Here is a 16373-nt window from a genome sequence, read left to right on the forward strand (position 1 = left end):
ATTATCAATGGGATTCTTGGTTATTTCTTTCAGAATCCACATACATGCAGTCCATAGTCATGCAAATGAAAGAAATTAGTCTTTGTCAAGATTTGGTTAGTAATACATTGGCCATACTTGCACTTTCCAGGATGAGATCACTTCTGTGAAACATCCAAATAAAAAAATTAAAACAGAAAGAGACAGTGAAGAAAAACCTGAGCCAGATGTTTCTATAAAGAAGGAAACAGAAGAAAAGAGGGAAACAAAAGAAAAGGAGAATAAAAGAAAACATAAAAGGGAGATAAAAGAAAAAGAGATTAAGAAAGTTATAAAGGAAAAAGATTTTAAAGAAAAAAGAGAAAACAAAGTAAAAGAAGCTATGCAGAAAGAAAAAGACATAAAGGAAGAAAAGGTATGCGAATCATAATTTAAAATTTAGAAAGTGACACAACAGCATATTTACATTTTAAGAAAATAAATTGCCAATCAGCCCAAAGTAGTCTCAGTAACTAAGTTCTTCAAAAATACATGTGTAGAGGAAGAAATAGGTTTGAATTCTGTTTGAAGTGCCTTACCTATATAGGGTAACATTACAGAGTAGCTTTATTTGGGGGAAAGATAAAATAGATAATATTTAATGTAAATAATTAATTGTAGAGTAAAATGAGACAGTATAGTTAACCCTTGAATAATACAGTTTTGAACTGCATGAGTTCACTCTTTTACATGGATTATTTTTCAATGAATAGTTGGAGATTTTTCTTGGAAGTTGTGACAATTTGAAAAACATTTTCTTTTCTCGAGCTTACTTATAAGAATATAAGAATATAATACATAATACATATAAAACGCAAAATATGTGTTAATTGACTTATTGGTAAGTCTTCAGTCATTAGTCAGCTATTAGTAATAGTTCAATTTTTGGAAAGTCAGAAGTTACAAATGGACTTTCAGCTGCACAGTGGGCAGTGCTTCTAACCCCCATGCTGTTCAAGGGCCAAATTATAATTGTCTTTGGAAGTGTTAATCATTTTGCCTTTGTTGCTGCTGGGTTTTTACTTTTATTTTATTTTATCTTTTTTCTTCAGCTGAGTGAATCTAAGTCTGATGGCAAGGAAAGATCCAAGAAATCTTCAGTGTCAGATGCTCCAGTTCATATCACTGCAAGTGGTGAACCAGTTCCCATATCTGAAGAATCTGAAGAGCTGGATCAGAAGACATTCAGCATTGTAAGTAGCAGACTTTCTTGTTATTGGTAATAATTTATGTAACATTTTATTTAAATTATAGTTTCATCTTTTAGAGCCTTTAATTCAGAAATGTGTTTGGTAGTACTGCAGTTCAGATTGATAAAAACAGTAGATTTAAAATTGGAAAGGTGTCTTAAATTTAGAATCAACTTGGAAAAATTTCTTAGTAAGTTAAAGACTTTAAGGAGAGGTATTTAGGGAATACATAAAGTGAATTTTTTTCCTCCAACTTCAGAATGTTAAACTTTTCAGTTTCTGAACATATTACCTATATACCAGTGCTTCTCATCTACAGTGAAGGATTAGCTTCTTTTCCAGTCTTTTACAGACCCATATTTTTAGAAAAAAAAAAAAAAATGAAAAAAGTGAAACTGTTTCACTAGAAAAATGAAAATAAGAAAAATTAAGTACAAAATATAAGCCCCAATGTTTATTACTAGAATCAGTAGACATAAAATTATATTGTCAAATTGATACAAAGTTTCTAAAATGTCTGTACCTATCCCATTGTAGATTAGCAAAGGTTCGTAGATCATACTTTGAGTATCACTGATCTGAAATCCACTGTTTTAACATGGCTAACATACTTTTATGTTCATCAAAGTAAGAGAGAATCTATCTTGGCCTTCTTCCAAAGGGTTCATTTACTGGATATAATCAGGAACCCAAGGTGGTCTGAACTGTGCAATTAATTGTGATGAAATTTTGTAGAAAATTTTTGCTTTATGGGAAAGCAGTATGTATGTTTGTCTAGTGGTTAAGTATGCTGGCTCTCTGGAGCCAGAGTGCTGCTGTTAGGCAAGTATGAAGATTAAATGAGTTGATACATGCAGTTTTCAGAGCAATGCTCTGCATAAAAAATTGGTGGTGGTTGTGGTGGGTGTTAGGGAATTCAGACATGGCAGCAGGTTGACAGATGATTAAGAAAGTCCAGATACAGAGCAAACTCAGGAAGGAGTAAAATTTTAAGAGTCAAAAAGACCGAATAATATTAAATAGTTGTACATGGTATGTGTGTGTCTATATATGTATACTTAACAGGTAGCAACTGAAGGGGAAATGTATATATAGTCTGGTGTGTAAATATGTCATATGTATATATATTTATAGTATGCACAAATATACATAAATACTTATTCATAAAAGAACATTTTGTCTTCAGGTATTTCTAGAATCTGAATCTTTTAACACTTTTTGGAGCTAGTAACATACTTTTGTCACTACTTAGACATGGATATAATGTAAAGAGAGTTTTATTACTGGTATTAATTAAATGTTATACTTGAAAGATGGAAATTTTCACCTAAAATTGTTTGTTTGACCTAGTATGCCATTCTAGATCCCCAGCTCACCTTTTTGTCCCACTTTCTCCTATTTTGTACCCTGACTAATGCATGTTGATTAATAAACCCATTTATTCCCTATAGATCCATGATATACCTTAATATAGCCTCAGATAATTTTCATGTTCTTTAAATATAATAGTTCCTACCACAACTTTCTTGTCTTCCTCACTTTTGGCTATTGGCATTCCTCTGATCTCTGAGAATATTAGGGACATCCAAATATAAGCTGCTTCTTCCATCTTATTTATTCAAACACATAACTTATCTGTACTTTCATATTTATCTCTACTCCAGGTTCACGTGCTGAGATTCCATGGCAACTTTCTAAAGCTAACCTTTTTATTTGTGACCTAAATCTTAATCGAGCCTCTTTACCCATTTTCCCTGGGGGAAGTGATAGTATGCTTTTGCTTTTCTGAGGTGAAAACATTAAATTCTTCAGCTGCTTCCCCTGCTGTACCTTTTCCATTACTGAGTTAGGTGAAATCTCAGCTCTTGCTTCTTATCTTTGCCCACATTTTCTAGTTAACCTTCTGACTTATTCGTAGAACTGCTGAGTGGGAAATTTTCTGTTGTGTCCAATGCATGAATTTCTTCTCTATTAACTTTCATAAGTGATCTTAAAATCTCTTGTACTATGGAGAAGAAAAAATGAAATAGTTCTAAACATAGACTCTAGAGCCAGACTTCTGAGCTTCCATGGTTAGGATCTTACTGCTATATACATTTTACTTGGAAATAGCTCTAATTATTAAGAAATAAAGTGGCCATTTCTCAGTCTTCATTTTCTCTGACATCTTTGCCACATTTGACACCTCTTGATTTTCCTTATATCTTAATTGATTTGTCTTCCTAAATATCAGTATAATTTAACAAAGTACAGAGTTTGAGGTCATACCTGGGTTTGACAGATGTATTTCATTCTAAGGTTCAATTTCTTCTAGAAAATAGAATAAATAGTATTGTGAAGGTCTATTGTCAGAATCAAATGTGGTGTATTTAGCTTCAGTGCACAGCCTCTGGTACCTAATAAGGGCTTTATAAATATTAGTTATCATTGCTTCAGTCCCCATCTTCAGGCCTTGGCCTTAGTTTAGATTTTAGTCATCGGTTCTTTTTTCTCCACTACATTCAGTCAATGAGCAAATCATATTGGTAGCACACTCGTTCAAGCCACAACCACCTCTTTCCTGGATTAGTTGAATAGCTTCATAGCTGTTCTCACTACTTCCACCCTTCCCTTTTTCATACCCTTTTGATACCTCAATTTGTACTGTACACAGCAACCAGAGTGATAGTGTCTGTTACAGGGATAATAAAGTCACTCCATATTACTTTTCTGCTTAAAACCTTCGTAACAGTAGTCTAAAAGATAAAATGTCTGGTGTACTCCCATAATCTCCTGCTACTTACCTCACTCACTTGGTTCCAGCCACAATGGCATTTTTCCCTTGAATATGTCAAACAAGTTTTAGGACATTTGTACTTGATCTTGCTTTAAATGTCATAATCCTTTATTTTCTTTAGATGTCAACTCAAACATCATCCTTCTCTGAAATCCTATATAAAGTAGAAAGCTCCCAGCTTTTTCTTGCTTTATTTTTCTTAGTCACATTTGTCACCACTTAACATACTATGTCTTGTTTACTTATTGGCTCTCTCCTCCTGCTAGAATACAGGTTCCATAAAGGCAGGGTCTCTCTCTTATTTACTGCTCTATTTCCTGGATCTAGTGCAATGCTTAGAACATAGTATGCACTCAGATTACATATGCTGAATAAGTAATTTTCTAGCAGAATATAAACTACCAAAATTGAACAAGAAACAGGGAATATATAAAACAGGTTTGAATATCAGTGAAAATTAGAAAAGAAGGTGAAGCTTTTCCCTTTTTAAAAAAAAGACATCAGGCCTGACTGAATTCTGATTTATCTACTCTTTAGTATATAATTCCAATATTATTTAAACTATTCTTGGCAAAAGTTGGAAAATTTCCTGAATGATTTGGACAGTTAGGTCAGTAAACAGAATAAAGTACTCAGACACAAATCCACACATATATGGACACTTAATTTTATAATAAGAGTGGTTCTTCACAGCAGTGATATGAGGATTTCTATTTTAAAATAAATGGCGTTGTATCAACTAAATATACTGTCTGTACTAGATACATCCTTATATTTCTAGAATCAAACCAAGTTGCTACTTGTGGATATAATTATTGTTAGTTTTAAATTTATTTTCACACTTATATACATAAATAAAATATATCCACAATTTGCTTTCTTAGTAATATTTTCTTCTTGTTTTGGTATAAAATAAGCTTTTACTACACAAATTGGATTTTGAATTGTATAATTTTTGATATAGCATTCTTTTCTTAGCCTGCTCGTGATACGTATGTAGGCTAAGGAAAAGGCTGGTGTCTGTCAACTGCACTGACTCCCTAACTACCCAAAGTATCATAGTAGCAAAATTCATCATTAACTATTTTGTTTTGTCCCAAAGATTTAGAAGGACAGTTTATACTTGTAGCTATATTGCTTTTACTAGTTTTGCCAGTAATTTTATTACATAAAGAGCCTTACTTTTTTACATTACATTCTGTATTATAGTGAATATAGGATATTAAATTATACTTTGAAAGATTTTATTATCGTTCAACATGTGTTTAAGACTGCTTAAAAGGTAGTATAAAGAGGACTGCTGTAGTATAAAAAGGAAACATTTCTACAGAAGGTTAAGTAAAATCCAAAGCTTTTACTTGCACAAAGATTGATTGTAAGTAATGGAAAATCTTGCTTTCTGAAGAAAATGTGAGGGGAAAAGCTCCTGATACTAAGAGCTATTAAATGAGATTTGATGCTTTTTTTAGCATCAGACAATGCTGTATTTACTTATATAATTACCATTGAAGGAAATTGTTTGCTGAATTCATGTTTTTGATTCATCTATTTATGTTCTTATTTTTTAAAGTGTAAAGAAAGAATGAGGCCTGTCAAAGCAGCTCTGAAACAACTTGATAGGCCTGAGAAAGGCCTGTCAGAAAGAGAACAACTGGAGCATACTAGACAGTGTTTAATAAAAATTGGAGACCATATCACAGAATGTCTGAAAGAGTATTCAAACCCTGAGCAAATTAAGCAATGGAGAAAGTAAGTGATGTACTTTTCATGAATTATTCAATTTGTAATTTTATAACCATGTTTCATCTCTTGTATTTCAGTTTATTTTTCTACTTCTGAAGTTTAGGTAACAAATACTGTCTAAAGAGTTGACCTGTGGATAATTGTTTTTATTTTTTTCCTTTAACTTTTAAAACTTTTTATCTGTGAGTGATCAGTTAATTATGCATCATGATAAACTACAGGTGGCATTAAACAAGAACTAGTAAAAGCTATTTCATTAAAATTCAGATTCTTTTATTTTTTTAATCTCTGCAAGTCACCAAATTATCTCAGTAGTATCTGTCGAAATTGGTATGCCAAATAAATTTAGCAACTCATCTTCTGGGTATGAGCATAAAATCTTGTAAAAATTAATATCCTCAAGCATTGTAAGATGCAGACTTCTAATTTCCCCTTTATTTTAGAAGCAGCAATAGCACAGTTGATCTTAAAATTATAAATCTGAGCTGCTATAATACTATTACACAAATCACTTAATGATTTTACCAAATCTAGGTCAGAGTTATGCCAAACCACTAGATAAGTTAGAAAAAAAAAATTGACTATACAGTCATTCCTATCAGTATATTAGTCTATTGATTTCCTTGTTATATGCAGTGCCAGCTATACATCAAAACAAAAACTGTGATGACATATTTCTGAAGGAATGATGACCATTATACTAAAGTTTAAAAAGAAAACACTATTCTTGTCCTCTTCTTAAATTCAGCCAGGACCCATTTTTTAGAAGATAAGAAGTTGATGATGGTCACTAGGCTCTTGAAACACGTAAAACTGAATTATCATGTCTAAAGAAACTGAAGCCATGCATGGACAATAACAAGATCCTGAAGGCATGTGTTTAGAATGCCACAGAATGATCGCTGGGGTTTGCATCAGAAGAATGCTTCATCCCTGTCTTGGCTGATTTTTGGCTTTGTGAGCCTGAACAGTTAGTTACCAATATCTCTAAGCTTCGCAGTATGAACATCTGTACTGAAAGCCTTCTGTAAAGCATAAGGCACTACTTTTTTCAATTATTGAATGATAATACGATACATTATGAGAAATGAGGCAATAAAATAATCTTAAGTAATGTACTCAGTGTCTCACTTAATCTTTTACTTATGGTTGGAATATATATACTGGAGCTTTAATGCTTTCTTTAAATACCATGAAACAGAATTATTCCATCCTTCTCAAGTTCATTCAATTCATGATCATCCCCAAAGCACAGAGCCATAGAACAGGAGGAACACAGTGAAGTTCAATTATATATATTAGGCTTAAATGGGAATAGAGCCAAATTCTCTTTTTCTTTTCAAGATGCAAAATTAAATTTTGTCTGTCAATGGCTCCAAACATTTCTTTTTAATGCATTAGTTAGCACCCTTCTTTCACAAGCTTAATCTGTATCATCTGGTGGTATCTTTACTCAGACTACTAAGTAGCTAGTTCTAGTTCTTTTTATACCTTATCTGAATTATAATATGAATCCCTTCCTGACTTCACATCTCTTTGATTTCAAATTAGGATTAATCACTTCATTTCACTCCAAATACTATAAAATGAAGGTGTTTGGAAGAGAAGTAAAACTTAGTAATGTTTAGTTTTATTTAGAGTCTTAACCACACATGAAATTGTGGAAAAATGCTAGAAATAATCTCTTTAGAGTTTGTTCCATACAGGGCTAAGTATGTATTTTGCTGTCTAGATGCAAAAGGTTCTGTGAAAAAATGAAGTATTTTCCACCAGACTAATTCACCTTTTCTTCTTCTAGAAACCTGTGGATTTTTGTATCTAAGTTTACTGAGTTTGATGCAAGAAAATTACATAAATTATATAAGCATGCTATTAAAAAACGGCAGGAATCTCAGGTAAATTAATGCATCATATTTTTTCTTTATGTTATTAAAAATGAGACATTCTGCCTTACAGAAGAATTCAGTTGATAAATATAGAAGGGTAAAGGAAATAGAAAATAACTATTAGAGCACCACAATAAAAATTGTTGCAGGTAAGATTCTCTGAAGAAAGCTATAATTGGTAGGCAGGGAAACAAGATAGGGGCATATTCAAAAATAACTGTTCCAAGGTGTTTACTAATTCAAAAATAACTGTTCCAAGGTGTTTACTAATTACAAAGAGAAAAATAATAATTTTATAGTGGAGAAACCTGCCTGGCACCTGACAGCACCTTAAGCAAGTGATCAGGGTTAACATCTCTAGTAAGAATACATACAAATACATCATGAACCCCCTAATAACGATGCATTGAGAAAGGTACATCACTTCTGTGGAATTCTTGGCAAAAATACATAACATCTATCATGTGCAAATACCAGACAAACCCCAACTAAGATATAGTCTACAAAATAACTGTGTACTACTTCTCAAAAGTGTTAAGGTTATGGAAGATAAACAAAAAGCTAAGCTGTCCCAGACTCGGGGAAAGTAAGAATACATGAACACAACATACACTATGGAGTTCCATATTGGATCCTGGAACTGAAAAAGGACCTTAGTGGAAAAATATGAAATGAGAATGAAGTTTGTACTTTTAAGTTAATAACATTGTACCAGTGATTCTTAGTTTTGATCAGTATACTATGGTTATATAAAATATTAACATTACAAGAAGTTGGGTGAAAGACATGGGGACTCTTGGTACTATTTTTACAAATTTTCTTTAAGTCTAAATTTCAGAGTCAAAAGTTTTTTAAAAGTCATGGGACAAATAGTTGATGCTTTAAAAAAAGACACCTGCCTATGTTACATTCATAAATTCTAATATCTTACGTGAGGACTTCTTTCAGATTCAAGATTTTCTTTTTAGGAATTTTTTTTTTCTTGTTTTGTAATAGTTGAAGCCACTCAAAAGATTCTTATGTACGTGCATTTTTTTTTAGCAAAACAATGACCAGAACAGCAACTTGAATGTTCAAGTGATTAGAAATCCAGGTAAGTAGTCTAATTGTTTTGAAAAGTAATTAATTTTCTTTTTGGGAGTTTGTTTTAGGTAATCCATACCCACATTATTATATTTAATCTGTTATCTTAAACAATGATCCTTTTTAACTTATTAACCATTCTGTAAGTCAATCTTTTACTGGTCTCTAGAAATCTTAGAATAATTGTTAAAATGTTTTTTAAAAATATTTGGAATAAGACACTCTCTCTGTACAGAAGTCAAAAAAGCAAAGTCTGTCTAGGAAGGAACTGGGCCTTATATTTTCAGTTGTGATTTTTCAGAGTAGAGTGACCCTTTTATAAGCCTTAGTATTGCTTTTAAAGACAATTTCTAAATGCTTTTAGAACTGTCTGTATTTGACAGCTGATTTTGTTAGCTAGAGTTGAAACGTGACTTCTTACAATCTAGCAGCAAAGTTACTTTTGTTTATCATGTATTTCTTTTTTTTAGTCATTAACAAAAGCTGGGCTCTTTTATCTAACAGATGTGGAAAGATTAAAAGAAAATACAAATCACGATGATAGCAGCAGGGACAGTTATTCATCTGATAGACATTTATCTCAGTATCATGATCATCATAAAGACCGACATCAGGGAGATTCTTACAAAAAGAGTGACTCTAGGAAAAGGCCCTATTCTTCTTTTAGTAACGGTAAAGACCATCGTGACTGGGACCACTACAAGCAAGACAGCAGGTAAACTCGACAATCAGATTTGAAATTGTGCTTATTCATATCTTTGTCTTTCTGATTTTATCTGCTGCATTTGACCTTAGGCAATTTTGTCTTCAAGTAATCAAAAGTCTTACGGTACAATAAAGGTGTTTGCTTATAAATAAGAAAAAACAATATGTAGTATTTTTTGTTAACATTAAGAACTGCATTTCTCTATAAAATGGTTATAAATTTAAGATCAAAGTTTAGTAAGAGGAAAGTATAGGAAGCTCTATAATTACAAATCATGAGATTATTGCTATTTTATAGTAATTGGTGGAGACTATTGGAGAGAATATTGGCTTAAATTCTCTTCAAAATATAATAAAATAAAGTTTGATGGAATATGGCTAAAATTTGGTGGGAATTCTGTATTCCATTCCATTAAAAAAAATCATGGAGGAAATTAACTTTCGGTGAAAACACCTCATAATTGAGGTTAAACCACAGCAATCTGACATAGTCCTAAAATCAGGAAGAGTTTTCTCTATTATTATTGTTTTTTGAAGCCTTTAAGTAGTAAACAATTTGAATTTAATAACAACAATACATTTTATTCCCTTTATTAATAAAGTAATGGTTTCATTAGTTATTGATCATTACTAGGAGGTAAGAAATAAACTGAAGGGAATAAAAGTAAAGACCAGAAATAAATTAGTAGATGTTCTTTGTATTTATGAACATATACTGTGCTCTCTGCAGTAATTTCTTCTCTCTGAGAAGCAGTCACATAATCTCATCAATAGGAGAAACACTCATAATTAGAAAAGGGCACAAAATGAAAAGGAAAAGCTATGTTTGTGTACAGTAAATATTTACAGTCTCATAGACTTACAGAATATAGTTGTTTGTAACAAGGGCCTTTCATGAACCAAAATATTATATGTTCAGTGTGTTTTATATGAAAAGGCAAACATTTAATAGAATACTCTTCATTAAACTGCCATAATTATTTTTTTAGCAAACTGCCACATTTTTGTATGGAGTAAATTTCACATTAATGATTCGTAGTCAGTTCTTGTTCTCTAACTAAATCCAATTTAAGGAAGCTTTTAAAAGGCATTACCAACAATGAAAATTCTCTTTTACAAATTATTTTATAGACTGCATTTCAGAGACCTTTATTTTTTCCTGCTTAGAGGCTTGTAAGAGACTCTGATCGTAAAAGAAAAGATTCTAGATGATTTGCAGTTACCGTAATTCCAACTTCCAGATAATGAAGATGCGTTACTACAAGTCATGTTTAGATAAAAAGTACCAACAAATCTAAAATGGGCATATGAAAATAAAGGCTGTCCAAGGTGTTCCACATGGTTCACTTTAAAAGATTTTATGAATCAAATAGTTTTTCCAGAGGCATACAGAGATATTTCCAGTGATTTTTAAGTTCACTCATGAAGTTTTATAATGAAATGCACTGAGCTTGTGTACAATTAAAAGTATGCTTTAAAGTATTTTTGTGTTTATTTTTTAATAGGATTTTTGTTTGGAAACCTCATTTGCATTATTAATTAAAATTTCCTAATTTCTCTTTTATTAGATATTACAGTGAGAGAGAGAAACGCAGAAAAGTGGATGATCACAGGAGTAGAGATCACAGGTTGGAAGGAGGTTTAAAAGATAGATCTCATTCTGATCATCGCTCTCATTCAGACCATCGGTTACATTCAGACCATCGGTCAAGTTCTGAATATATACACCATAAATCTTCCAGGGATTATAGGCATCACTCAGATTGGCAAATGGACTACAGAGCTTCCAATAGTGGCCCCAGATCACCACTAGATCAGAGGTCTCCTTTTGGCTCCAGATCTCCATTTGAACACTCAATTGAACACAAAAGTACACCTGAGCATACCTGGAGTAGTCGGAAAACATAACAAAAACTGATACTTTGTCTTTCTGGACTTTTCTTTTAGCCATATATCATAAACCAACACAGTAATTGCCTTACATGACTTGAAAGATATAAACAGATCTTCTATCAGTAGCAGTATTGTTACTTCTTTCCAGGATGCAAGGTCTATTATCCCAACAGAAGAGAAAATATTTTTATATTTAAGGATTATGCTGCACTGTACTACAAGTATTGTAGTACTTTTTTTTTTCTTTTTTTAAAGAAATGGAAAATGTTTACTATTACAGGGACCTCAACACTGCCCTTCCATGTAGGCTGGATAAACTGTTTTTAAGTCAGTGATTTTAGACTGACCTCCATTTAAATTATGCTTGTATATGAACTTTACTCTGACCTGTGATCTCGTTTCAGGAAGGAATGAAAGAGAGTTCTTTTCTTAGTAAAGAAAAAACACTCAAGGACTTTGTTCACTTTCCAAAGCTACTTGTTTACATTGTACACTGCGACCACCTTGCCGCTTTTCATCACAAGCTTGAATATTTAAATTCTGTACTTATATCTGTAAAATAGCCAGGAATTTCCTGTTTGTGATCTATTATTATGCCTTTTTACACACACACACACACAAACAAAATGGCTGTAAATTATTGTAAATGGATTAAACGAGCTTTCCTTACTTAGTTCGCCTTCTCAGGCTTTTTTTGACTGTTCCTTTCCCTACCAACTCAGGCCTTCTTATCATTTAAAAATATATATATCAGTGTAATAACACTTTTTAATGTTTTGTCTTGATGGAATCCTTGCTTAGAATGTAAAAAAATGGGGAAAGGGGCCACTTAATTCCATTAGTCCTCTTTTTATATTGACTTTTATTAGATACATGTTATTGCTTCCCTTTTTTTCCTTTTATAGTCAATATTGTGTTTATAGTAATAGAATGGTGAGATAATATAAAATCTGAACTGCATGCTCTGGAAACTTTTTTCAGATGCATTTGGTTTAAAAGGGTAGGTGTATGAACACTTTCAGAATACAAAATGGCCAAAAGTTATTGTAAATCCATTTGTTTTCCCTTTTCATGTGGGCAATAATGTCAAATGTGCTATGCAGCCAGGTAACATTTTAGATAAACTTGATTGACTTTTAATATAAACTGTTAAAATGCACACTGATTGTATATAAAAACCTTATATATGACAAATTAAATTTAAGAAAAAGGATATGTGGGCTCCTGTAATTTTCTGCTGCATTCTTGTTCCCTCAAGCACTTATTAACTTTTTTTTAAGTAGTAACATTTAGCTTCCAGAAAAAGGATATTTTGGTAAGCAGTTAATATTGTTAATGTGTAGCACTACAACTAAATTTATTTTGAAGACTATATGAATCTATGAAGTAAAATTTAGATCAAATAAATCTTTGTTGTAATCTTTTTGGTTTCTTGCAGATATTATTTTAGAATGCCTTATATTTATTCACAGATTTTTATTTTGTTATATTCAGTGGGAATTTTTGAATCATGTGGCATACATTCTTGGATGTGTGCTGACACGTAACAAATTTGAATCCTTGACAAATATATAAGTATATTGATATAATCCTATATGACTCTTAAATGTGTCCCAATTGATTAGCTGTTGGAGCAATATACAGAGATTGGTCCACAGGTGGATTTATTAATATTTTCCTTTTATTTAGTTAGGTTTGAAATTTACACTATGTACAAAACAAAAACTTTCTTTTCCCACCTCCCACCTTTTTCTTTAAAGCAGTGATTTCTCTTTTAGTTACTCTGAAAAATGGTAATCTGTTTTTTCCTGGCATATCAGATAACATATGAGGAATAACTCAAGTTTTGAACATTACCTATAAAAGTAGTAAAACAATTCAGTGCCAGTACACACTTTTCAAACTTTTTCACTTTTTTTCATATGTAGTATAAATGATTACTTTATTCCACAGGATAGCATTTAACAAAAAATTAAAATACTTAATGAAATTCTTAATATAACGTCATAACTGGGTCAGGGTTGGCATTTTTAATTCATCGCTTTGTAGCTGGGACTTTTGCATTATATCCTATTGTGCAAATTTCATAGAAGAAATTACATTTTTGAGACAATGGAATGGGCTCTAACTTTCTTGCTGCTACATTTAGTTGAATATTTCAGTCAACTAATCAGCTGAGCTGAATGAAAAACCTAAAGCTGTATGTAACGTTTATTAATTGATGGAAAATATGTTCATTATTTGTAAGAAGCCAGCAATCATGTAGAAAAGGAACAAGCCATAAATTTATGAAGACACAATGGAGAGCATTAATATATAGATTCAACAGGGAAGATGCTCTATAAAATTGCTTAATTTTTGTCTTTTACATGCTCATTCTGCTTTGCTATTTTCATCCATTTGTGTTTAATTTTTCAAGAATAAGAAACTATGCATAGTACTGTACCAAATAACCCTCCACTTTAATTTACAATAAATGATTCTTACTAAAAGCAAAATGGCCTGTTTGCTTATGAAGAAAATATTCTTTGTCTAGGATATGTTAGAAAATAATTTGCAGACTGGAAAATGAGTGTGAATGATTAATTTCAGAGCAAGTTATGATTAATTTCAGTGGCTTATGAAATTAAAACCTTTACAGTTGCATAAAACAAAAGTATATTATACCTTTATGATTATTTTGTAACATGTTCTTGTGATTAATGAAAGGGTTGTATAGATTACTGTTTTGAACAGATTTCATTTCCTTGAGATCAAGAATATACGCTAGAATATTTAAATGGCATAATTCTTATCTTTGCACCACATTACTCTGTTTCTGATGAGAAAATTATCTTTAGACCATAAAAAAATAACTGTTGACATAATAAATCTATAATTTATGACAGTTTTGGGTGGAGGTTGGGGTGTGGGTGAGGGTTGGAAAAGCAACTAATATTTAAATTGTAATGTTTTTGTTGTTTAGGATTTGTCCACTTTATTAGAAACAAATGTGAACTTGTAAATGTGGCTTAAAATTTTGAGTAGATCATTACATACTAAATGCAAAAAATATTTTTAAATGTCTGGAATGTAGTTAAGCATACTAATAATACAGATGCCTCTATCAAACAGATTATTTAAATTCAAGATTAAATTTAAAAATACAAAGAAAATATTGCAGCATTTTATGCAAGGTTTGTGATGGTTGGAGTATGTGTTTAAGGGGAAGCAGCTAGAAAGTGGTAGAAGAACAAAAATACCTTGAGACAAAATATGAAAACTTCTGTGTTAAAATTCTCAAGGCATCTAATTTTAGATATTTAAAGGAAAACAATTTAGTTAAAATATTATTTCTTGGCAATGTCTGTAGTAAGAATATTTCATGCTAATATTTTCTTCTCTTTTTTTTTTTAGAATCTAATAGGTTGATGTTTTACAGGAAGTCTCTGGATTCTTTATAAAGAAGGACCTGGGAATAGGAAATACTAGCTATGTTAAGTAATGAAAGAGGAGGATTACTCTGTAAATTAGGATTAAAAAATACTTCTCATATTTTTCCAACCCAGTGTGTCTTCATGTGCCAGATTTTCTATCCTAAAAGGCTATTAGTCACATTGTCCTTCAGTTAAAAAAATTACCCAACCTTTATTTGAAACAGGATTGGTAGTTATAACTCCCAAATGAAGGCAATGTTTTGATTCTATGCTCCACTCTACATTTCATTTTTTATCTAAATATTAAAAGAGTTGTAAACAGTCAAAAAACCCCAGCTCATAGGGTTTCTCTTAAATGAGCTAAGGATATTGTTTGCATTAATGACATATGCATTCTTTATCTAGCAGAAATGTGGGTTGCATTGTGATTTCATTATTGTAGGCTGCTGTTAGCTTTCCAGTCTGTGGATGACCTAATCAAACTGGCACTCATTACTTGTTTTCTCCTGTTTATTTTTCAAATCTTTTGTCTCTGGTGCTCTGCAGTTTCACTTTACTGAGTCTAGGTATGTTATTTATTTTCTTTACTCAGGTCTTGCCTCTTGGACAGTTCTTTTCACTTTCTGAAATTTCTGTGGTGTTGCTACCATAGGACTTTTGGTTTCTGTCCTCAACAGCTTTACTATTCTCCCTTCTCTTTCCATTTCTGTATCGAGTGTCTTCAGCCTCCATCACTCCCCTGAACTCATCTACACTTGGATATCTAATAGGAATCTAATCTTAAAATACTTAAAACTAGACTCAGCCCTTCACCAGTGACAAAATATTTTTAAACTTCCAATGTTACACTATGTTTTATAATTAAATGGACTTGGCATTCACAACTCTATAATCTAGGACACTTTCCCTCTAGTTACTTTTGTTCTTTTTGCCTCACTCCCACTACTCTTAGAATACACCAAAGAATGTTTCTGGGTGTTTGCACTATTTTTCTATCAAAAATGCTTTTACCTCCAGTTTGTACAAAGCTTGTTCTCTCAATTCAGGTCTGAGCTCAAATTTCATCTCAGGTGTCCAAATTAGTACCTGCCCCTATCATTTTTATGTCCCTTATCTTGCTTTTTCATCTGGTATTCACCTTCATTTGACTTGTTTTCCATTTGCCATTGACTGCCTCCTCACTGGTATGCGGGTTCCTTTGGGGCAGGTGGTTTATTTTGTTGACTGCTATATTCCAAGTTCCTAAGACAGTTCCTTATTTATCAATTGTGTTTTGTCCATTATTTTGGTGTCTTCCAGAAGGGCTATGTCCCATAAATGGCCAGCATTAACCAAACATTCTGTCTTGCCACTGTTACCTGATTTGTTACTGTTATTGGAAACTTTTGTATGCTTTATCAGTTATCTCTATTGTTAGAGTCTCTACTATATTCCAGGCTTTAAACTTACTAATAAAAATCACCTGAGACACTTGAAAACTATAGAAGCACCTATGTCTCATTTCTAGGAATTGAAATTGGCAGAGAAAGGCACCCAAGTAATATGATTTTAGGGATTTTAATGTTCATTTTACTGGCTTGAATAATACAGATTAATTTCACTGTTATTTAAATAATGCTTATGCTCACATATAAATAAAAAATTGGTTTCTGTAACTTAACAA

At 31.9% G+C, this 16373-nt stretch overlaps 1 protein-coding gene across 5 annotated transcripts in view; it reads left to right on the forward strand.

The window, feature by feature from the left end:
- Positions 1-11921, forward strand: part of CHD1 (chromodomain helicase DNA binding protein 1) — an 82152-nt gene extending 70231 nt beyond the window's left edge. For 2 of the 5 annotated variants that reach the window (XM_036925771.2, XM_036925772.2), the window contains exons 31-37: positions 131-394; positions 1071-1211; positions 5555-5733; positions 7526-7622; positions 8655-8706; positions 9201-9411; positions 10970-11921. In XM_036925771.2, coding sequence (XP_036781666.2) covers positions 131-394; positions 1071-1211; positions 5555-5733; positions 7526-7622; positions 8655-8706; positions 9201-9411; positions 10970-11309 — 1284 coding nt within the window. In that variant the 3' untranslated portion in view covers positions 11310-11921. Of the gene's footprint in view, positions 1-130; positions 395-1070; positions 1212-5554; positions 5734-6475; positions 7480-7525; positions 7623-8654; positions 8707-9200; positions 9412-10969 lie in introns of those variants that run through there. The other 3 variants (XM_036925773.2, XM_036925774.2, XM_057493079.1) reach the window with 2 other exon arrangements.
- The last annotated feature ends 4452 nt before the right edge of the window (positions 11922-16373 follow it).

Source organism: Manis pentadactyla, chromosome 2 (genome assembly GCF_030020395.1).
Source record: "Manis pentadactyla isolate mManPen7 chromosome 2, mManPen7.hap1, whole genome shotgun sequence".
NCBI lineage: Eukaryota > Metazoa > Chordata > Mammalia > Pholidota > Manidae > Manis > Manis pentadactyla.